The sequence below is a fragment of the Saccopteryx bilineata genome, chromosome 2 (genome assembly GCF_036850765.1).
Source record: "Saccopteryx bilineata isolate mSacBil1 chromosome 2, mSacBil1_pri_phased_curated, whole genome shotgun sequence".
Lineage (NCBI taxonomy): Eukaryota > Metazoa > Chordata > Mammalia > Chiroptera > Emballonuridae > Saccopteryx > Saccopteryx bilineata.
The window spans coordinates 54,982,162-55,005,192 of record NC_089491.1 but is presented as its reverse complement, the minus strand read 5'-3'; the positions used below and the strand labels follow the sequence as shown (position 1 = coordinate 55,005,192).

At 34.1% G+C, this 23,031-nt stretch overlaps 1 protein-coding gene across 1 annotated transcript; it reads left to right on the top strand.

Moving 5' to 3' along the window:
• The first annotated feature begins 2,588 nt into the window (after positions 1-2,588).
• Positions 2,589-22,469, top strand: ANXA1 (annexin A1). The gene is made up of 13 exons (XM_066257084.1): positions 2,589-2,731; positions 9,152-9,231; positions 9,325-9,433; positions 9,917-10,011; positions 12,012-12,125; positions 12,534-12,624; positions 14,193-14,272; positions 14,466-14,522; positions 16,071-16,164; positions 17,465-17,560; positions 18,975-19,033; positions 20,422-20,544; positions 22,120-22,469. The coding sequence occupies exons 2-13, from the start codon at positions 9,166-9,168 to the stop codon at positions 22,174-22,176; spliced, it is 1,041 nt and encodes a 346-aa protein (XP_066113181.1). The 5' UTR covers positions 2,589-2,731; positions 9,152-9,165; the 3' UTR covers positions 22,177-22,469.
• The last annotated feature ends 562 nt before the right edge of the window (positions 22,470-23,031 follow it).

Here is a 23,031-nt window from a genome sequence, read left to right as displayed (position 1 = left end):
TGTCCATTTTTTTCTTAAGTGAAGTCCAACAAAGATGCATCTTTTTGGCCTCACTATGCACTTAACCATGTCATTAACTTTATTAATTTGAAAAATAAATTCTCTATGTGATGTTGGGAATAACTGAATAATAATGATAATGATAAAATTAATACTCCCGGTAATTTAGGGTGAGCGTGTGTGTGTGTGCACGAGCGCGCGCGCGCGAGTGTATGGAAGAGAGATAATTATTTGACCTACCTAGAGGTAAAGGGAAAATCATTTAGAACACTATTTCTCAAAATTCTTTAACCTGAGAACATATTTAGAAATGCAAACCAAAACAATTGTTTTATTTTCTGTGGACAGTGTTGTGAAGTTGTGGGAGATTTTGGGATCAATGAAATGTTGGTTTTGATGATTCTAAATATATGTCCTCTTCCTCTTTTTGAAAATGTACTTAAGTAGAGCCTAACATAAAGGGTTGGGGGAAACATGTTATTAAAATGGAATGTTTTTGCAAAAATCTTATGCAAAGAGTTTCCTCTGTGAAGATATATTGAATAAAACGTGTGAAAGACTCCATATATAGTCTTACTGGTTTGTTTTCTCTTCACCATCAGGTCTACCTTAAAGGAGCAGAAATAAATATGATGTGAAAATGTAACATATAATGATTGTTTTTAACTATCTTTTTTTCTTTCCTTTTATTCATTTCTTTTCTGTGCTCTCTCTGTAAAGTAAATGGAGCTTATGAGTCACCATCTTCTAGAAACAGCAAGAGCTGTGAGTCAGGTCTCTGGAGTGAATTGGAGGAAGTTGGAGTATGAGGCATTTCAAGCACTTACAGCATTTAACCCGTGATTATCCCTTAGCTGTTAATGGCAACATATATGATGTTTTCTTTTATTTCTACAAATCCACTTGACATTATTATTAGGGGGACAGAAAGGTTCCAACAGATTATTCAAAGAAATATTCATACATGATTAGTGACTTTTCTATTTTAAATGTGGGAGTTTCATTTGCCTTTACAGTTACAATTGGAATTTTGGGGGAAAATGGGTTTCTTTTTATTCTTAATTCTTTCACAAGTACCACTTTATTGTAGTCATAATAGATTTGTCAATGCATTACAAATTCAAACATATAAAACAATTCCTCTGGGTTTATGCTATTACTAACAACAAAAACAAAACAAAATGAGACTATCTGTTTCTTTCAGGTAGTTACATTGTTAAAAGGTACCTAGACTTTCCCCTATATTTCATAAGAGCATTACTGTGTAGAAATATTTCATTTCCATTACCAAAGTTAGGAATACAAATACAAATAGAAAAACAAAGTTTGCGTAATGGTCTTTTCCTTTCTCACCTGACAAAACATCTGTCAAGATTGATGCAATAATATCAATCAATTCATTAGTAACTAATTAATTAGTTTAACATATATTTATGGTAGTTGCTAAAATATAGATAAGCATTTTCTCAGATATTTAGATTAAATGATCCTCCAACTTCCAGATATGTTTATTTCATTGAAATTAGCATTGAGAATTTAGAATGTGTTATAAAAACTGACAATCTTAAGAAAGTATTGTCACTGATATTTTTAAACCTAACATATAAACACCTGAGATATCTATGAGAAAAAGAGGAAGGAGAACAAACCTTTAAAACGTAGCCTAGATTGAACCATAGTGCTGTGGCAGAATTTATACCTGTGCATAGTTTAATGGAAACATCATGTAATATTTTGTAAGATTTCCGGAAACATAAATATGACTCACCATTGAGATTACTAGAACAAATTTCCTTTCTTTGCATAAGGTGAGAAATTTCTTATGGTACCTGTTCCTTAATAGTTGCTAATTCATTAACCCTTTCAATTAATGTTTCTGGTTTATTGTTCAAGTACTCTGAATATAAAGAACCTATTTTTTATGTCTATATTTATTTTGAAGTTCATAATGATCATATTTCTAGCAATGGCTTTGTTTAAAATTGTGGGTCAGTTTAGATCTTCATTTCTTTTATTTTTCTTATTTATATCAACAAGCTATATCCAAACACAAAAGTCTTTTATTTTGAAGGCAGAAAAAATGGCAAAATATAAATAGAAAATTATTCAGCGCTGCATAACATCAGAATTTACAAACATACATTATTTCTCAATTGTCATAAGAATCCCAGTGGGACGGCAGTCTAGGTAATATTATCCCCTTTTTACAAAGGTAGAAATAGGTTCAGAAAAAAATGAAAAATGTCTCTAGGGTCACCCATTAATAAATGATGAAGCTGAGATTCAAACAGAAGTGTTTCTTATAAATATTTTTTGTTCTCTTTTGTTTTGGAGTTTAAACAATTTTCATTTTTGTTTAAAATAAAGTGTCAATCATTGGTATCAGGATTAGAGCAGATAGTACTGTATACTTGAAAACCCATTGCATTCTACACCTTCTGGAAAAAAAAACAGTGCAAAGGAGAGGAGGAAAAATCTGCCCTGTTTCTTTACTGTGTGCTGTCAGCTATGAGTTGGTTTCGTGAGTAGTTTTGCAAGACTTGTTTCACTTTGTTCTGGACAAGACTGAGCTATGTATTTTAAACAAAAGGCAGCCAGTTACTAACTTCTGGTTGCTGGGTGTGGTCTCCTTTCAAATTCTATAAAATCAGGAGACCAAGACTTCAGTTCCAGTGTGAACTTTCAGAGACGAATCACTCTTTAGTTCTTTGAAAGGAGGTGAACAAAAAAAGTAAGTATTGGTTTTCCTTTTAGTTAGTTTTGGTTGTTTTGAAAACTTTTCTTTTCATGATGTTACATGTTACTGCTTCAACAGGATTTATGACTAATTGTGTTTTATATATTTTGATAAATCTTTCTTTAAAGTACATTGGGTATTTGTATTTTCAGAATCACAAATTTTAGTGTTTTGCTTTACTTAGTTAGAAATATAATTTTAAATAGATTAAGGTTGTTTAGTGCTGGCTTGTTGTACTGGTGGCGAGTTACTATGGAAAAGAAGGAAAGAATGTGCTTCCCTTCTACAAGCTGTGAGTTTCCAAAAGCTGTGTGTTCCCCCCATGGAAATCATGATGTAGAGGGTCGAGTGAGAAGGGAGACGGGACAGGGGGGTTTTCGGGGTGCTGTTTCCATACAGCACAATTGACATAATTTATTTTCTTCTTTTGTAAGGAAAACTAAATAGATTCAGATCTCATAATGGTATCATGCCTTTGTAAATAACATTTTGAAATTAATGTTAGTTTTACTTCTGCTATGTAAATAAATAGGAGGACCTGCTTATTAATCATTGCACTTAAAGAAGGTGTGGACACCTTGTTTCTGTACTCTGTGTCATAGACAGGCTTTTCAAGTGCTTATCTGAAAAGAAACATTGTGTGAGGGTGTCAGATAAGTCATCCCTTGGGAATGCCAGATAAACTGTCTAAAAGTTATTCTACTCAATAGCATCTATAGTCTTGAATGAGCTAATGGTCATAAACCTCCTTAGAAAAGTGAAACACAACTTGAAAATAAAAGTTTTTACTGGTGTTGGATGTATTTTCACAAGTAAAAGATTTTGAATCATAACTATGTATCTGGCTATTGCGCATTACAAATGTTCCTGCAAGAATTTTTCTCTTAATCCATTTTGAATGTTAAGTTCAATGCCCCGAAATATACTTTTTAATGAAAGCTAATTAAGAAAGGTGTGGGTTTTTTTTTCTTGCCTTGTTTTTGTCTGAAATGATGAAGTATGGGTTTCTTTGCTTGCGTAGATGTATTTTGCTGGCTGGAAGAGAAGGCACCTTACAAAACGATTCAAATGTAGTGAAATGCTGATTTCATTATTCTAAAATGGCCTCTTCTCTAGCAGTTACCAACCTAGCCCTGGGTAGTAACCACACCTGGCAGCTATCTCACATTTGACTAATGTTGTCAAAATAGTCACTTATAACTTTATTAAAGAACCAGCTAGAGTCTCATGTCTATTAATTTTTTTTTCTATCAAAGGATTTGCAAAGTTTGATTTCTTTATATGATGTTAGCTTGCTGAGCTGGTTGCTCTTAATCCTCTCTAAATCTATTAATTTATGATTTATTTTAAAAATCAGAGCTAAAGTAATGGACCTATAATTTTCCAGTGATACATGAAAAGCATTCTTTAAAGTAAATGAGATTCTCTTTCTTTAAAATGGGATACATTTTTATCAGAAAGATCAGAACATATGCAATTAATATAATATCTTCATTATCCTAATTTTCTCCACCTGCATCCACTTGTGAAATCTATGTTGGGCACTTCAGAGTTATCACGCATTTTAGATAGTATTTAGTCCAACATTCATATTTTTACAAATGAAGACCCCTAGAGTAGTTAAATGTTTTCTTGAGGTCACACAATCAGTTAAAGAATATCAAAAGAAGGCTTAGAACTCCTCAATTCTTTTTCTTTATATTGTATAGTTATGCGTAGAAACATTTGTTAAATTAGCAGGATATGTTTCCTAAATAATTAGCACTCATCCACTATTTATTCATTCAATAATGTGTATTAACATACTAAATACCAGGCATCGTGCCAGGGGTAGGAGGAACAGAGTGAATAGTGGATCAGCATTGCCTCCACGGAATGCTGCTATAAATACAGATACATAAACAGAAAATGATAACGCAGTGGTAGAGGCTGTGTAGGGGTACAGACAGGATGTTCTGGAAGAGCTCAGAAGGTCACCTAAGCCAATGTTGAAGTAATAAAGGCTTTCTGGAGGATATAAAAGGTCTGTGCTGAGTCCTCACTTAGAAGCAATAATTAGACATATGGCAGTGGGTGTGGAGGAGAAAACAGCATTCCAGGCAAAGGGAACACCCTACCCGAAGGCCTAGAAGCAAAACATTTATGAGAATGCTTTTCATAAAGTGGTTCTTCACCAGCCATACCATTGTACAGTCTAATCACCTTCTCCCACATGGGTAGGTGTGAAAAGGACTTATGAAATATATATTCGAGGAAAAAACTGTGCATAAGTCAAAGCATTGAAAATAAACACCCTTGAGATAAGGTGAAACCTGCCACAGTCTCTGTGGGTTAATGCGTTTGATTCTCAAGGGTAAATTATTCAAAATAACATTGTTCTTTTGCTCACTAGCTTAAAAGAATATACAATACTTTGCAATCAAAAGCTATGAATTTATGTATGCTGTGATGCTTGCCAGAAAATTACACTCTGTTTTCCCAGGTAGAAAACTACAGTAATGACGTTGTCCTATACAAAGATTAATTGTTGCTGCTTTCATTGTAGAACTCTGATCATTTGGCCTGTCACCAAGAAGGCATAATAAACCACAAAATTTAGCTTCCTCTGTCACTAATTTGGGAAGTAGCCTTTCATGAGTTTGACAGAGATAGACATAGAGATTAAAAACAATAATAATGTGCTTTTCTTTTATAATAATTTTAAACCTTCAGTTGCAAGAAAATTGCACAGAATAACCACATACTTTATACCTGGACACCCCAACTATTAACATTTCACTACATTTGCTTTGTTGTTCATTCTTCCCCTTCCTCCTTCTTCCCTCTCTATATAGTTATTATTTTTTTCTGTAACATTTGAGAGAACATCACAGATATAATGTCCTTATGCCTCCAAATACTTCTGCTTGTATAAATTAAAAAATAAGACTACAACCATAGTGCAATTTTTAAAAATCAAGAAATTAACTTTAATGCAACAAGCCTGGTGTTCTCAAACTGTTTATTGGTGCAGTTACTAATTTACCATTTTTGGAATATCTTTTTCTTACATTTAGTAAGCATGCACTCCTCTCTCACATCTTGGGCACACATTTTGTGCACACTTACCTGGTTTAGTTTCTTGTTGAATAAGATGAAAGAGCTCTCTTTTGACACATGCATACAAAAATGCTAATATTTAGAAAGCTACACATTTATCCACTGATAAATGAGGTTGGTAGGCAGTACATGATCATTAATGGATTATTAACCAGAAGAACTCTGGAATATTGTTAATTTCCATATAAGTCAGCCTATATATAAATGGCCAACTTCATCTTCAAATAAGATATTAATGACTGAGAACCTGATTTCAGAACCCATTAGTAGCCAGATTAAACATACATTGAGCCAAGGTATGTTGCTAAAATAAGCTCTTAAATACCTACTACAAGTTCTAAAAATTGTAACTAGAAAGAAAGGCAGAAAAAAAGAAATGTTTCATGAACTCTTTGGGTTAAATTATTCTTTTGACTGTACAAGTCTATTCTGGACCAGTCCATTCTTTGAATAGTGATAATATCTGACATTTGTATAATACGTGACAGTCCATAAAACATTTTTATATGCATTATTTATTTACAGTTAACCAAGTGTTAGCTTCAAATGACTGAATGGATTTTGTCAAGTAAAAAATGTTGGTTTTCATGAAGAGGGTAGATACTGAACAAACAGAATGGCTTGGCAATAGTTTTTAGCCAAAGTACTTTTGCTGTGGAATGTATAATATGGTGCATTACAACTGCTAAGAGTTTATGTTAAAACATGCAGTTGACTTCGGGGACTAAATTAGTAGACAATTCCTAAAATTTCTTAAGAGTAAATTCTGACATCTTGCCAAAATTCCTTTGTTTTAAGCTAGTGGATCTAATTTGGCTTAGCTGAGATTCCATTTTCCTCTGCTTGCCTTCTGAGATGGGCTCTATTTAGGCTGCTTTTCTTTTCCAGGTCATCCAAATTACTTCAGACTAAAATCTAGGAACTCAGAGCCCTGGCCAGTTAGCTCAGTGTATTGGAACGACAAATGAATGCTTCTCTCACTTTCTCCCTTTCTCTCTCTCTCTAAAATCAATTTTTAAAAAATAGTAAACTCTAGGAACTCAGGATATGTTACAAAGCTGTTTCTTCTATGGCCACTATTGTTTCAAATAAATTATTGGACCCATTTATTTTTTATTTTGTGTTATGTAATTAATGGGATAATAACATCTTCTTAGATGTTGTTTACTTTTTAAGAAAGTGATAGATTATGTAAGCATTTTTTAGAAGTGAAAAAAATGAGTGAAGTATGGAACAGTTTTCATAAAATTCACTTTGAAGTTGTGAATCTCATTTTTAAAATTATATTTGACAATATTCTTAATCTTGATGTCCTTTGGAGTTTTTATTTTCTAATTGAAAAGAGTGGAAATATTCAAATACATATTTCTGTAACTGTGGAAAAAGTCCTTTTTTTTGCAGATTCATGAGTGATCATATCATTCATTCTGAGGAGTCTACTTTATGAAAGGCACGAATGAGATGATAAATGAGAATTTCAAATACCCGAAACCTTGCCAGAAATTGCTAGATGTTTTGGATGTGCCAGTTAACTGACAGGGAAATGAAATTATATGCATGTCAATGGCAATTACACAAGATTATATCTGTAATGGAAACTAAAATCTTGTGCAAAATTATACATCATCACTTTACCTAGGGAGACAAGTTCAAATTCCTTAATTTCTGGGAGGGGGGATATTAAATAAGTGCACAATATTTTCGTTCTTCTCACAGATGACAGAAGAGTAATTTGAACAATCCCCACAATAATTAAGTAGAGTAGTTTTTGCTTCGTATATAATTTCCCTTCTGTATTTAATTTCATTACCTGGAACTGCAGCTATTTTTTGGCAGGAGTAGATTGAAATGCTATTAAGGAATCTGGTTGTGGGTTTCACTCCTTATGAGTCATTTAGCTTCACATCAAGAATTTAAAATGAACTAGATTACTCTTCCAATCTCCTTCATGTGTATTGTATTCCTGAGAGTGGTTTCCAGAGGGATAAAAAAAGGGTATGTGGAGAGATATTAGCTAGACCTGGAGCATAGGCTCCTAAAACATCCCCAGACAGAAAGGATCATTGGTGGTTTCTTTTGTGGATAACACAGAAAATAAATTAGTCCTTAACACACTTCAGTGTTCCAAAATATGCTTGGTTGATTACATAAAAATACTGCTGAACCATGATAGCAACTCAAGCAATTTCCTTTAAGATAAAGTTTACCAAAAGAAGGCAGCCATGCTGCAATTTCACCCTAATGCTTCCTGTTAGAGCAAAGCACCTGGTATAATATACTCCGTTTCTGAGTTCTATGTTGGGTGGAAAACATGTAGGCTCATATTTTGAATAGCTCAAATAGGAAGATATGGGAACACTTCAAATGCTGAAATAATTTTATAGCAAAGAATGAAAAAAGATACTGATTTATTTGGGAGAGAAATAGTACCTGAATATCTTTTTATGGATAGTTTTAAGTCTAAATCAACTCCTGCAGATTGTCACAGATTATTTTACCTTATAAATGTAAATATTTCCTTTTTATTTAGGCTCTTGTGGACCCTACACAGATTCTCTAATCACCTACTTAGTGATCTCTAATCTTCCATCTTGGCCATCTCTTAGCCATTCTCTATGATAGAGAATGAGTAATCTTTTTGACATATATGCGGAATCATATTGCTTTCTTTTTAAGAATCCATTAGTGTTTTCCCAAAGCTTTAGGGGTACATTTCAACTTTTTTGTTGGAGCTTCTGTCAACATTTCTTGTTCCAGTAAACTTCTTTCAGCTCCCCAAATATGATAAGTGTCTCTCTATTTTGTTCTCTTTAACTTTTCTGCCTGGTTAATCTCGACTCATTTCAAGAGAGGCTCATATAGCCAGCACCTCCTCTAAAGTTTCCTTAGCTTTTCTGTTTTCCCATTGAGAGCACACACAATCTTTAAGTTTACTGAAGCAAAGGGTGATGTTTTGATGCTTTTGCACTCCCAGTGCTTGGTATATCGTGAGCAGTCTGTAAATGTATAGCAAGGAAGCAAATGCCAATTGCTCTCTTTAGCCTGTGTGCTTGTTTGTAGTAGTCATCTGAACCGTAAAAGTGAGGGCTGAATATGCCAAGAAAGAACTAAATTTCTGAGTGGACGCTAAGCTTTCTGTTCAAGGATAAGGCTCTCCTTTTTAAAAAATTTACATCTAGCACTTTATTATCTTCCAAGAGTGATATCCTTGGAAGTAAAGTCATATCTACTCTGTGCCTTGTATATGTAGGGGAATGGAGTGGTATATTTGTGTGGTGAATTGGTGGTTTATAAAAGTATCTGTTTTCTTTCCAGAAACTTTTTTCAAAATGGCAATGGTGTCAGAATTCCTCAAGCAGGCCTGGTTTATTGAAAACGAAGAGCAGGAATACATTGTAAGTCAAGTGACAATAAAGTAACTTAGTTAAACATTAAAGAAGAAACTAATATGAGTGAATGGACATCAATTTTTTCTCTCTCATCCACAGAATACTGTGAAAGGATCCAAAGGGGGTCCTGGGTCAGCAGTGAGCCCCTATCCCAGCTTCAATCCATCCTCAGATGTTGCTGCCTTGCATAAAGCAATAACAGTTAAAGGTAATTATGTCTTGCCAATACAGTTTCAAACAGATGGCTGTTTGAATAGCAATTAAAAAACAGACATACACAGTGGAAAAGTCTGTTTCATTTTGAAGATAAAAAGATTAGCAAACAAAGCTATATTTTCTTTCTTATCACCTAAAATTTTTTGGTTCTCTCTGTAGAATCTCTGCTGCTACAACAGAAATCTTTGCCAGCTAATTTCTAGCATAAACTCAACACTCAAACTGACACCTCCACTCACATTTAAGTTTGAACTAACAGAGGACCAAGAACAATTTCTTCTTCCTTTCTTATTCAAATGAGTAGAGTGTCATCCAAAAGTGCTTCCCTTCAATACGTAGTGTTGCATCTATATAATTCATATATCTGAGTTTGTTAAGAACGGCATTTGGAGGATCTTGATAATAAATCATTTAAAGTTAATTATTGATGAGGAAGAAAATTGGTTTTAATAGGCAAGCTGACCTTCATTTTCAGGTGTGGATGAAGCAACCATCATTGACATTCTAACTAGGAGAAACAACGCCCAGCGTCAACAGATCAAAGCAGCATATCTCCAGGAAAAAGGAAAGGTGGGTTGGAGTGGTGATTTCAGATATTTAATTTCAGCCACATCTGTGTTACACAGGGATTTTAAAGCATGGTTACCTAGTTCTTCAGTCTCTGACACTGTTTCCCCATTGCAACTAAGAAGGGGATTGCAGGAGTTATCCACTTGATTGTAATAAAATCAATTCTGGAAAATTTACTGATTTCATACATTGGTCATGTTGATGTAAGTTTTTTACAAATGTGATGTTCTGTACTAGAGACAAGTCTTCAATGTCCACATAACAAACATCAAGATTTATATAATTCTACTGGTGACATAAGAAGGAACTGAACCTATGGGGAATATTTGAGTTTATTTGAGCCAAACTAACAACCATTTTTAGGAAGAAAAACCTCAAGTTTTGCAGCTTACCATATTTTATACATCAGAATCAAAGGTAGAGGCATAAGAACGGTGAAATAAAATTCATTGTTTAAAAAAAATGTTTATTGATTGATTTTAGAGAGGAAAGAGAGAGACATCGATTTGTTGTTCCACTTAGTTGTGCATTCATTGGTTGCTCTTTGTATGTGCCCTAACTGGGGGTTGAACCTACAATCTTGGCCTATCAAGACAATGCTCTAGTCTAACCAACCTAGCTCCTTAGCCAGGGCTCTGAAATTCATTGGTTTAAAGGGGCAGGAGAAAGCAAAACAGGGAAACCTCTGACATTGGATAAAAAGTAAAATGAAGAGATATATATGTATATATTATTTTTACATTGGTGGGTACATGACAGTTAATAATGTTTAAAACGCAATTTAGAAATGGCATGTGAAGAAGAAGGTAACAATGAAAAGTTTGTGGTCTAGTGCTGAGGGTAGGAGGAGTGTTGTGCCCTGAGGGGTCTGGAAAAAGATATTACTCTGACATTTTATATAGATGCAAAAAGACAAAGAACATTATACAGGCTCACTTCAGGTCAAGACTGACCTTTGTCAAGTAAGCTACAGGCGTGGGACCTAACGACCTGCCATGAACTGCTTTTACTTAAGAATTTTTTGTTTAGACCATCCTATATGGTTATTTACCACCTTTGAGTTTCTCCATACAGGCCTCTCCTGAGCTTGTCAGGTTTAGTATGTGGCCCCTTTCTTGTCCACATTACTTTAAAAATAATCTTTATATATATATATATTTTTTTTTTTTTTTGTATTTTTTTTTGTATTTTTCTGAAGCTGGAAACGGGGAGGCAGATAGACTCCCACATGCGCCCAACCAGGATCCACCCAGCACGCCCACCAGGGGGCAATGCTCTGCCCATCCCAGGTGTTGCTCTGTCCCTACCAGAGCCACTCTAGCACCTGGGGCAGAGGCCAAGGAGCCATCCCCAGCACCCGGGCCATCTTTTTGCTCCAATGGAGCTTCGGCTGCGGGAGGGGAAGAGAGAGACAGAGAGGAAGGAGAGGGGGAGGGGTGGAGAAGTAGATGGGCGCCTCTCCTGTGTGCCTGGCCGGGAATCGAACCTGGGACTTCTGCACGCCAGGCCGACGCTCCACCACTGAGCCAACTGGCCAGGGCTAATCTTTATATTTTTTATATGAAATACAGGTAGTGATTTTTAAGGAATGCAATTAAAACACTATACATCAATATCTGATTTTAGTGCTTATCTGAGCAGTGTGAACCTCAAAGTTTGGAAAAAAATGTTTAGATATTATGTATTTTAAGTACTCATTCTACTATTTCTGTTAATACACAATCCTATGCTATAAGTTTTGTTGTTTCTTCCCTGTATAAAAGATTGAGAACACTGTTCTATAAGAAATTATCAACAAGTTCAGTAAAATTTCACTCTAATTACTCTAAAAGATTAGTAATAATCTATATCTGGTACATTTTGTATTCAAAGGGAAGAGCTCTAAAGATGGTTGAATTTAAAAATCAGCAGTAAGGTTACCTGAAGTTCAGGTAACTACATTGCTGCTTAACCCAGCATGTTGCTTATTAAAAGCCCTGATTCTAATCTCTTTGTTATAGCCCTTGGATGAAGCTCTGAAGAAAGCCCTTTCAGGGCACCTGGAGGAAGTTGTTTTGGCTCTATTAAAAACTCCAGCCCAACTGGATGCTGATGAACTCCGTGCTGCCATGAAGGTAAATCACGGGATATAAGCAAAGCTCCTTCCCTGAAAAGAATGTGTAGGTCAAGTCCACTATGGCCTTCTATTGTATCCTCAACACCTAGTATGGGGCCTGTCAATTAGTGAGAATATAATACATAAATGAATTAATTTATTATTTAATGCTGGAGTTAATAGCTGTGTTATTTTCACCTTTTTCAACACGTCACTGTATTGCCATACATCTCATGTTTTATATCTTTATCTAAAACATTGGTTTTAAATCCATTTTGTTTCTAGAGCAACTTATTAGATAGAGCTAATTGTAATTACTACATATTGTGGGAAATTTATTAAATTCTAGATTCAAATAAATTTTGGGACACAAAAACTTGATGCTCTCAAATAAAGATTTTTCTACATTTCTTCTCTTTCAATTCAGGGCCTTGGAACTGATGAAGACACTCTGAATGAAATTTTGGCATCAAGAACTAACAGAGAAATTAGAGAAATTAACAGAGTCTATAGAGAAGGTAAATTTTAATGTCCAACAGCTCAAGTGACTTAGTTAGAAAAGGAAATATGATATACTTTTCTGAAAATTAAATATGGATGTTAATTATGGGACTTTGGAAACTCTGCACACTAAAATGTTTCTGTATTATCTGGAACCTAGCCACTGTAATCACACACTGTCACAGACTAGCATTCAAGTTGCAAAGGTGTCCTCATCAAGTTTGCACTTTAATCAAAAATGTCCCTCTAAGACAAATGGCTACATATTATTATAATGGAAAACTCAATTCAAAGCATTGAATTAAAAGAATTTTCTGAAAATATTTTCTAAAAACATTTTAGAAAATGCTATTATTCTGAAATTTAATTCATGAAAATATTCTGTTGTCTTTCATGTTGAAAAGATAAAAAAAATAAAATAAAATCTCCAAAAGAAAATATTCTCCATTTGTCCTTGAAAAAGTAAAGAGCTAGGTGCTTACAACCCCGAGATGGAATCTTTTGCCATTATGTACATCAATGATTCCCTTACTCTTTATCTCTAGTTGATCTAAAGGGATGAAAGACAAGCCATGGTACATATTATCTATTCAGTAAAACATCTCATTTAAATGATATGCTCAACACTGTAAAGAAGGTAATAGCTACAGCTGGGTTGCGAGCAATGCTGGGGCATTTATTATTTTCCTTTTCTCGTTTCCCAAGCCAATATGTGGAACCTAGGAGATCCTTCTGCTTAATTTCACCCCAAGCACAGAGAATACAATAGCCCTTCCATATTGTTTTCAGAGCAATGTAATAAAAGAATCAGAATAAGGAAGCTTTTAACTTCATTTTCTATGTTTATCTCGTTACCAGTGTTTATTTGAGATCTGGTTTATGAGTGATAATAATCAGGAGGGGCATTATTTTTGTATTTTTTGTTTAATAAAGCCTAGTATACAATGATAAATATATATATTTTTCTATTATACCCAAGATATAGTCCAGTGATAGTTTGTTAAATTGCTCGTCTTTTAGTTTGTTATGAATTCAGTTAATTTTTTCCTAATACAGCATTATTTTGCAGAGTTAAGTAAGGGTATTTACACAAATAAAAACTTTAAATATATATATATATACACACATACACACATAATTAAACTATTTTACATATATTTATAATTTTTAAAGTAAATAATCTGTTCAAACAAGTACCAAGTACCTCTGCTTTATTCTTTTAAATCACTGTTCTATTCATCACATTGCTTAAATTCTGGCATGTTTATTTCTAAATTAATTATTTAATCCCTATGCAATTCATATTATTCATATTAACAAAAGCTCTATGAAAATAGGTTTTCATTCACAGTATTATCTAAATTGCTTTCATTGCTCTAGAATATATACATTTTATGTTCCAAAGTTTTACTTGCTCCAGTGTTGCTATTTTAATTTTTTAAAGATAATATTTTAAAATGCATTTCATAAGCCCTTCAACATCTGCCATTGCAAATTTTAAGCCAATATAGAGATGTCAGACTTTATAATTATCACCATTATTTATTATTAATTTACTGCAAAATATACTTTTCTTATTTTTCAGAATTGAAGAGAGATCTGGCAAAAGACATCACCTCGGACACCTCTGGAGATTACCGAAAGATTTTGCTCTCTCTTGCTAAGGTAAAACTCAGATGAATCAGAAAATGCCTCTTCTTCTATGAGAAGTAAAATTTTAGATTTCATCTTGTTTTAGAAATGAGCTTTGATTCTCTTTTTCTCAAAGAATATTGTTTATTCAATTATAAGGGAATTAAGGGAATCATGTGATTACATGCTAGAAAGCAACTTACCGAGAAAATTGGATTTTTTTCAGGGTGACCGAGCCGAGGATCTCGGCGCAAGTGAAGACTTGGTTGATTCCGATGCAAGGGTAAGCAATACCTTCTAGAACAGCCTTTCTACCTGAAACAGTTCCTATCTTAGCTGAGGTTACCACTGGATGCCTCCACATGAAAGCAAGTCTAAGATGCTTCAGAAGGCCAAGGGCACCGAATGTTCATTTCCTGAGTGGTATGCACCGCTCTGTACTTGAGCAGTCCAAGGAAAAAAAGTGCTCTTGATTTTTCCAATAGAACATTATTCATAAAGTGAGATAGGATTGAAAGAGGGGAATGAGAATTTGATTTGTAATTCCCAAGAATTGTTATGTGGACAAAACTCTTATTTTCTATTTTACCAGGCATAAGAAAGGAAAAGTAATTTTTTATTAAGTGAAGTGGAAAGTATAAGCATATATAACAATTTTTAATGTGAACATTGGAATGGTTTATAGATATAAGTTAATATTATAGAAATATTATGGTAATGATATTATAATTCTAAAACAATTATAATATTTATATACATACTTTCAAGTATATTGTTATATATAGTTTCATTGAGGTTGCTGGTTATTAATACACCAATCTATTTGGCAACATTAGCAAAATTGTACCATTTTAGGGCCTGGAATTTCTGTTAAAAAAAAAAAGCTATTATTTGCATATACCTTCTGCATAGCATTTTCTTTCTATGTTCATCACAGTGAGTCAGGAAGAATGGAAATGTTTCTCTACCCTTAATCCCTTCATTGTAACAGCACATTATCTTGCACATAATAGAGATTCATTAACTTTCTACTGAATAAATGCATACATATCAGGTCAATTTGCCTGAAAAGTCCAAAATAACTTCTTATTTTTATTGGAAGTTTTACCATTTTAATGAAAAATGTGCAAGTATACTAAAGAACAAAAGTTAATATTCAAAAAATTACCCATAATAAAAAATATTTTTATTTACTTGTTACATTTCTGAATTTACTTTCCATTTTAAGACTATCAGAGCTCTTAGATGTATATTTATGCTAGTTATATGGCTTAGTGTGACCCAAGGGGATGATACTAATTAAGATTTCAAAGTTAACAGAGCAATTTGTGACAATAAAGCAGGGATTATCTTTTTCATTTACAAGAGAGGAAAATCTGTACTTTAATGAATTTAAATTATTTATCTAAGATTACACAGTTATTAAATTTCAGAGTCAAAATTGGAATCTAGAAATTCTAATATTAGAATTCAAAATCTAAGTCATGGTTGCATTATTGATTTATTAGTACCATTAGCTAAAAATTACTTCAAACAACTAAAAGGAAAAAATATATATTAGAGAGGTCCCGGAGTTGTCTTAATATAGAATATACTCTTAAAGCAATTTAATTCTTCAAACATGTCTTCTTCAATTATATATTCTGTCTCTAATGTTGACTTGATGAACACAAGAAGTTCCCTGTCTTTAAGGAACTTTGATCTTTGCATTTCTACTCTGATCCTCCTGGACGCAAGAAGCCACTCAGAACATCTTTGAAAAGATCTAACATTCCTGTGTAGATATCAAGTCAGCAGATAGACCAGTGTTTATTTTTGTGTTTCTTGACAGGCATTGTATGAAGCAGGAGAAAAGAGAAAAGGAGCAGATGTGAACGTGTTCACTACCATTCTTACCACCAGAAGCTACCCCCATCTTCGCAGGGGTAAGAGGAAAGAAATGTTTCCTGGAACTTATTTATAGAAAATGCAATGTGTTTTTTTTTTAAGAACAAATAAGAGAAAGGAAAGAAGAAAGTCTTAATCAGCAGCATCACTCCTCCAACAAATGAATATTTTATTTTAATTATTATTATTATCATTATTATTATTATTATTATATTTTTATGAAGTGAGAAGCAGGGAGTCAGAGAGACAGACTCCTACATGCACACCAACCAGGATTCACCAGGCAAGCCCATTGGGGGCGGTGCTCTGCCCATCTGGGGCATTGCTCCATTATAATAGGAGCCATTCTAGAGCCTGAGGCAGAGGCCATAGAGCCATCCTCAGTGCTTAGACCAACTTTGCTCTAATGGAGCCTTGGCTGTGGGAGGGGAAGAAAGAGATAGAGAGGAAGGAGAAGGGGAAGGATGGAGGAGCAGATGGGAGCTTCTCCTGTGTGCCCTGGCCGGTAATCAAATCCAGGACTTCCACATGCCTGGCCAACACTCTACCACTGAGCCAACCGGCCAGGGCCCAAAAAATGAATATTGTACTGTGCTCCTGAACCTTTAATGATCTTTCCACTTGATATAGTGATCATTTTATAATACTCAAAACTCCATTTGTGACTTTGGCATGTAGAACATTATTTCATTATTTCCACTATTTCTATTTCCTCAAAATATTTGGAACAGATGTGACAAAATATGCACATACTGTAGAACAAATGAAATGACAATAAAGAAAAAAAAACTCAGGACTAAGTGGAGGGGGAAAAGTGCATTTAGATACTCTAGAAACAAAAACCAACAGGATTCCTTGCCTTTAAGCACAAGATTTAGCTCTGAGCCTGCTGGAAGCCAAGGAAAATGGAAAGTCACGACAATTACTTTACTTAAGTTTATTATCTTATAATAGCACCCTGATTTCTAATATTAAAATGAAGAAAAACTTACTACATAGATTTTTACATAAGGAAAGATCCATTTGCTGTGGCACTTATGTAGCAAGTGCACTGATGTAGCAAGTGTTATGACTGTCAATCACATGCCATTTCCAATAAATGTCAACACTTGCAAAAACTTCCCCCAAATATACAAGAGGAGCAAACGACCACATGAGTCACAGCTACATTCCTAGGAGAAGATGAAGTCTCCAAAATATGCTCAGCTAAGTAACTAGCTTTAAAGTATGTGTTTTGAAGTTGTCCTCCCAAGGAGGGCTTTGAGTCAGTTGTACTGATTTTGCTCAAGTTTGCTAAAGAATGCTTTCTACATCTCTGAGTTTAAATATAATATTCAGTGTTTCAGAAGTACACCAAGTACAGTCAGCATGACATGAACAAAGTTCTGGAACTGGAGATGAAAGGTGATGCCGAGAAGTGCTTCACAACTATAGGTATGTAGTCCTGGAGGGAGAAGGGTTTTCTAAACGAACACTACTGTCCCATAATTTAAAAAACAAAATATAACAGCCTGGCCAGGTGGATATGATGTTGGCCCGGGACACTGAGGACCCAAGTTCAAAATCCCTAAGTCACCAGCTTGAGCACCGGCTCACCAGCTTGAGCGAGGGGCTGCTGGCTTGAGTGTGGGATCATAGATATGACCCTAGGGTCACTGGCTTGAGCCCAAAGGTCACTGTTTTGAGCAAAGGGTCATTGGCTTTGCTAGAGCCCCGTGGTCAAGGCACAAATGAGAAAACAATAAATGAACAACAAAGGTGCCACAATTATGAATTGATTTTTCTCATTTCTTTTCCTGTCTTTCTCTCCCTGTCTGTACCTCTCTCTTACTCCTTCTCTCGTATGTGCACATGCACTAAAAAAACATAAATAAAAATAATTTAAAATTTTATAACAAAACAGAAAACAAAACAATTCAGATACAGTTTATCTGTGCTTCAGATAGAGGCAACATGTAAGATAATGGCAATGCACATTTAGCTAAAGGTATTTATGGCCTTAATAATAACAGATGATTCCCTTTTTTAAAAAGATAGGCAGATGGAAAATACTTACCAAGCCCGTACTTATGTCAAATGATGCACCAGGCTGGACATAGCACAGAGGAGTCAGAATGGTCATTAGGAACAATGGATTGGGAATTAGATACACGTTCAAATCTTGGTCTGTTACTTGTCTTTAAAAGAAAAAAAATATTAAATTTTTCTTCTGGTATTCTAATGACCAGTTAGGGCCCGGAACCCTCACGCTAAAGCAGAGCTTCTCAAACATGAATGTGCACAGGAATTTCTTAGACATTTTATTAAAATGCAGATTCTGATTTTACTAGGTCTGGTGTGGGGCCTGGGTTTCTGCATTTCTAACAAGTACCCAGTTGGTACTAATTCTTTTCAGATTACATTTTGAGAGCAAACTAGAGAATGTTAGCAATTGACACACTTGTTTGTTTTTTACTTGGTGGTTACCTTTTATAGCCTGTCTATTCCACTTAAAAATTATTTCTTCATGTTACAACATGAAAACGTATGTATTATATACCAATACATACTTTAGCACCACTGGTTCCTCTATTTCTAAGAAGCATATACTCAGGATAGCATGAACTATAGAAACTGCTATTGTTTGCATTTAAGATAATGGGAGATAGGTGATGGTGTCAGGGGAAAGATTATGCAAAGCCACTATTTAAAGAATAGCTTCTTATAAACCGATTTTCCCACATTTAGGAGGGTGAGAAACAGGGGTGGAAGAATAGAATCTTGCTTGCAAAATTCTATATCTCTTATTTCTTTCTTATGCATCTTTCTTCTTTTGTGGTATGTCAACTAAAATGTGCCTCTCTTGCAGTGAAGTGTGCCACAAACAAACCAATGTTCTTTGCTGAGAAGCTTCATCAGGCCATGAAGGTAAGACTCTACTTACATGACTTACTTAAGGGAAACATGATTATTAGTGGAGAGAGTGTAAAACTTCTGATTGTTTGAAAAAAATCACACATATTTTAATATTTTCCTATTTAAAAAATCACTGTTTTATTCAAAGCAAGAGGTAATACACTTCTTTATTAGAATAAAATGGTTAGATTTATTGTATTTTTTAAATAAGTAAAACATTAAGGTGAGCTTGTAGGTAATTTGTATATTATTCATGATTTGCATAAAACCTGAGTCAGCACAGGAAGGGTGGTATAATTTCTCTTTTCATGCATGATTTTAGTAACCTATTTCTACTAATGTTGTGGGCTTTACAGTCTCCCTCTTTTAAGTTTCATTTGTTTTTTATTATTCTGTCTTCCATGCCATAGCTTATGTGTCATTCTAAGCTTTTAAAATGTTATTCTGAGATTACTGAAGTGGGAAGTGTCATTAAGATGTACTGAGATACAATTCAACAACTTTAACTTTACACTCTAGCCTTCATCATATTATATAGGATGCCACCTGCACACTGGTACTGTTAAAAGTTTATGAATTTGTCTTTTATTTTTCCTTTAGCAACTCCAAAATAAGAAGTCTTTAGAGAGAGAGAGATCAAACCATTCAATTAAATAGAGTCCTTATAAAATACTAGGCATTGTGCCATCATATAGTACTGATGACTTAGGGTCAGTCCCTTACCCTAAGTCTATTCTTATTTAGTGGGATAATTCAATGAGCAATGATGAATAGCTAATATTGTAAAAGAGTAGAAGGGCATCATAAACCCCGGACTTTGAATGTCAGTGTAGCTTTGCTCTTACACAGATTAAAGTGATAGTGAACAGGAAGTAGCCAGATGAAGACGAGGGTGGAAGAGATGGATGGATAAAATAGGTTGCTCCAGGAAAAGGAGGTAACATTACCCTTACCAGATAAAACAGTTAAAATGATGGTGCAGAGTAGAAAAAGAGATTATCAAATAAAGCAGGATGTTGTAAGCTCAGATAAAATGATTAATTTTCACCCTAAAAGAGGAAAGAAGACCATTGAAGGATTTTAAATAGATGAATTAGATTTTCCATTTAGACAGTTCACTTTATTTGTAAGTATTGAATAGTTTAGAGAAAAGAAAGACTATGGTGGAAGGCCAATTAAGAAGTTGTGACAGCTCTTACCATACTGCTGATGTAGCAACTGGATTCTTGTCATGTTATTACCACTTGTGTAAAGTGTGTGTGTGTGTATTTTAATGTAAAGATAATTTCTCTATAGAAACTGTATGGGTGAACAAAAGAACACATTCAAACCCATATCCTGCTTTATTAAGAGTTTGCTCTAAATATGAGAGACACATAACCCTCATTTGTTTTGGACAGGGTGCCGGAACACGTCATAAGACATTAATCAGGATTATGGTTTCCCGGTCTGAAATTGACATGAATGATATCAAAGCATGCTATCAGAAGTTGTATGGTATCTCTCTCTGCCAAGCCATCCTGGTATGTTGTGATTTTCATAATGCTACCCCCACAGATAGTAATTCTTTGTGCAATTTCTTTAAAGAGAAAGGATGACTTACTATATCTGTAAATTTTATATTTAAGATTAATTTGTTATGTTAGGATACATAATTTATTCAGTTAACTTTCACTGGTAAAATCTTCCAGTGAGTTCTGTACTGGAAAAATACTCTAATTTTTCAGCATTCATAGAACATTTAGTTTCTCACAAATAAATTTAGCAACCAAAATATTTTTAGTAAGGAAATATAATGATTTGTTTTGCAATGAATATCAATTAGGGAGTTAGAAACATCTTCTAAGATTTTTCTTTAATTTTGACACGTGTAAAATGCATATTCATGTGACTTCATTATAATATTAATAAATAAAAACAATTCAAGGATTTTGAAGTTACTGAAAGATAGGAGACTATTTATTTATTTATTTATTTATTTATTTTTACAGGGACAGAGAGAGTCAGAGAGAGGGATAGACAGGGACAGACAGACAGGAACAGAGAGAGATGAGAAGCATCAATCATTAGTTTTTCGTTTGGAGACCTTAGTTGTTCATTGATTGCTTTCTCATATGTGCCTTGACCGCAGGCCTTCAGCAGACCGAGTAACCCCTTGCTCAAACCAGTGACCTTGGGTCCAAGCTGGTGAGCTTTTGCTCAACTCAGATGAGCCTGCACTCAAGCTGGTGAGCTCGGGGTCTCGAACCTGTGTCCTCTGCATCCCAGTCTGATGCTCTACCCACTGTGCCTGGTCAGGCAAGATAGGAGACTATTTAAATTTAACTTGTTACTTGTTAGGTTTTGATTTTACATACGTATTAATCAATTAACAAAAATCACTCATCTGCGATATGAATATTATTTAATTAAATAAATAGTAATATTATTAAAGATCTTAGATGACTGATGTACTATGATGTATGTTCCATAACAATTTAAGTCTGCTATATAATAATTACTCTATAATTTAAAAATACTTTATATTGATTATGGTTTCAGTTAACAATAAGTATACTCTATTTTTTTTTTTTTTTTTTTTTGTTCCACAAGAAAAATTTAGTTCAAAAATGCAGGATGGCTGAGAAGAGCAAAGGGTGTCAGCTCCGATGGCGGGATGGGGCAGGGGTTGTATGGATTTGTCAAAGGGCCTTAGCCAAAGGCAGGTGCAGGATAACTTCTGTTTGTGGTTGGGAATGGTGCCACAGTTCCTCAAAATTGTATGCACCCTGATTCAATCGTCCCTTATAAGTATCCAGCTGCAAGAAGCAAAGCACAGTATTGGCTGGGATCACTGTTGGCATTATCCACAGCTTCTCAACTCTGATTTAACCAGATGCCATAACTACAACAAGAGGGAAATATTGGAATTTTCAGATTAACATGCTTTTGAAACACTTTGTTGTGAAGTGCATATTTTAGGTATTTTCTTTATTTTTCAAATGACAAAGTGATAGATAAAATGGCTACTTAGCCACCATCTTTCTTAAGAATAAGGCAGGTCTGAAGGAGAAAGAAGGACTTACTTACTCAATAATACTCTATTTTTTAATCAACAGGATGAAACCAAAGGAGATTATGAAAAAATCCTTGTGGCTCTCTGTGGAGGACAGTAAACACTGCTTTGATGCTCTCAAGCTTTTTGATCAAAAGATTTTTTAATCATATCTTTTCATGCCATATTGTAGATTTAAATAGGAAGTTTTTTCAGCAGGATTAGTCTAGCTAACTGCTTTCTGAAAACGATAGCTTATAAATCATTTTTATATTATAATGCTGTATAATAGAGATACGTTTTTAAAATATATGTATTTTACCCCAAACTGTAAAACCCCATAAACAGATTGTTCTGGCAACATTACCTGAGAAAGATGTTTATGTAACAGAAAATAAAATGATTTGGCGTGTATTACTGGTTCTTCTGTTCTGATTTTCTTCTATGTATAATACAGTAGTTTAATTCGATATCAGAGGACAGGAGCCTGAATCTTAAATTATAATCATTTAATGAAATAGATATTACATATTAAATTAAAGAAAATATAGAATGAGAAAATTGATTCCTTACATTTTATCATGTTGGTACAGATTATCGAATGTTTCTGTCTAATAATGGATTTATTGCATCAGCACTGTAACAATTGAACATTCTGCTATATTCTGTGAATCAGTATAAAGATAAACTGACAATAGCAATAAAAAAATCCTCACTTTTTAAAATATTATAGTTGCATGTTCAGTGTTCTAAAAAAATGTCAGACTGTTTTCTAGAATAGATGTGCCATTTTATTTTCTCACAATAAGCTGCAAGTGATCTAGCTTCTTCACAACTTTATCAGCATTTGGTATTATTTTGTATTTTGACTTTTTTTATTGTTGAATTGCGAATTCATCATATATTCTGGATACTAGGGCTTTGTCAAACATGTACTTTTCAAAACTTTCTCTTAGTATGTAGCTTGTCTTTACAA

What these genes read in the sequence shown, in the direction of transcription:
- ANXA1 (XM_066257084.1), top strand. Translation starts at nt 9,166, where the DNA reads ATGGCAATGGTGTCAGAATTCCTCAAGCAGGCCTGGTTTATTGAAAAC. An exon ending in ATCTCCAGGAAAAAGGAAAG is followed by an intron (nt 10,012 to 12,011) that starts GTGGGTTGGAGT and finishes TCTTTGTTATAG; the next exon opens with CCCTTGGATGAAGCTCTGAA. An exon ending in TAACAGAGTCTATAGAGAAG is followed by an intron (nt 12,625 to 14,192) that starts GTAAATTTTAAT and finishes CTTATTTTTCAG; the next exon opens with AATTGAAGAGAGATCTGGCA.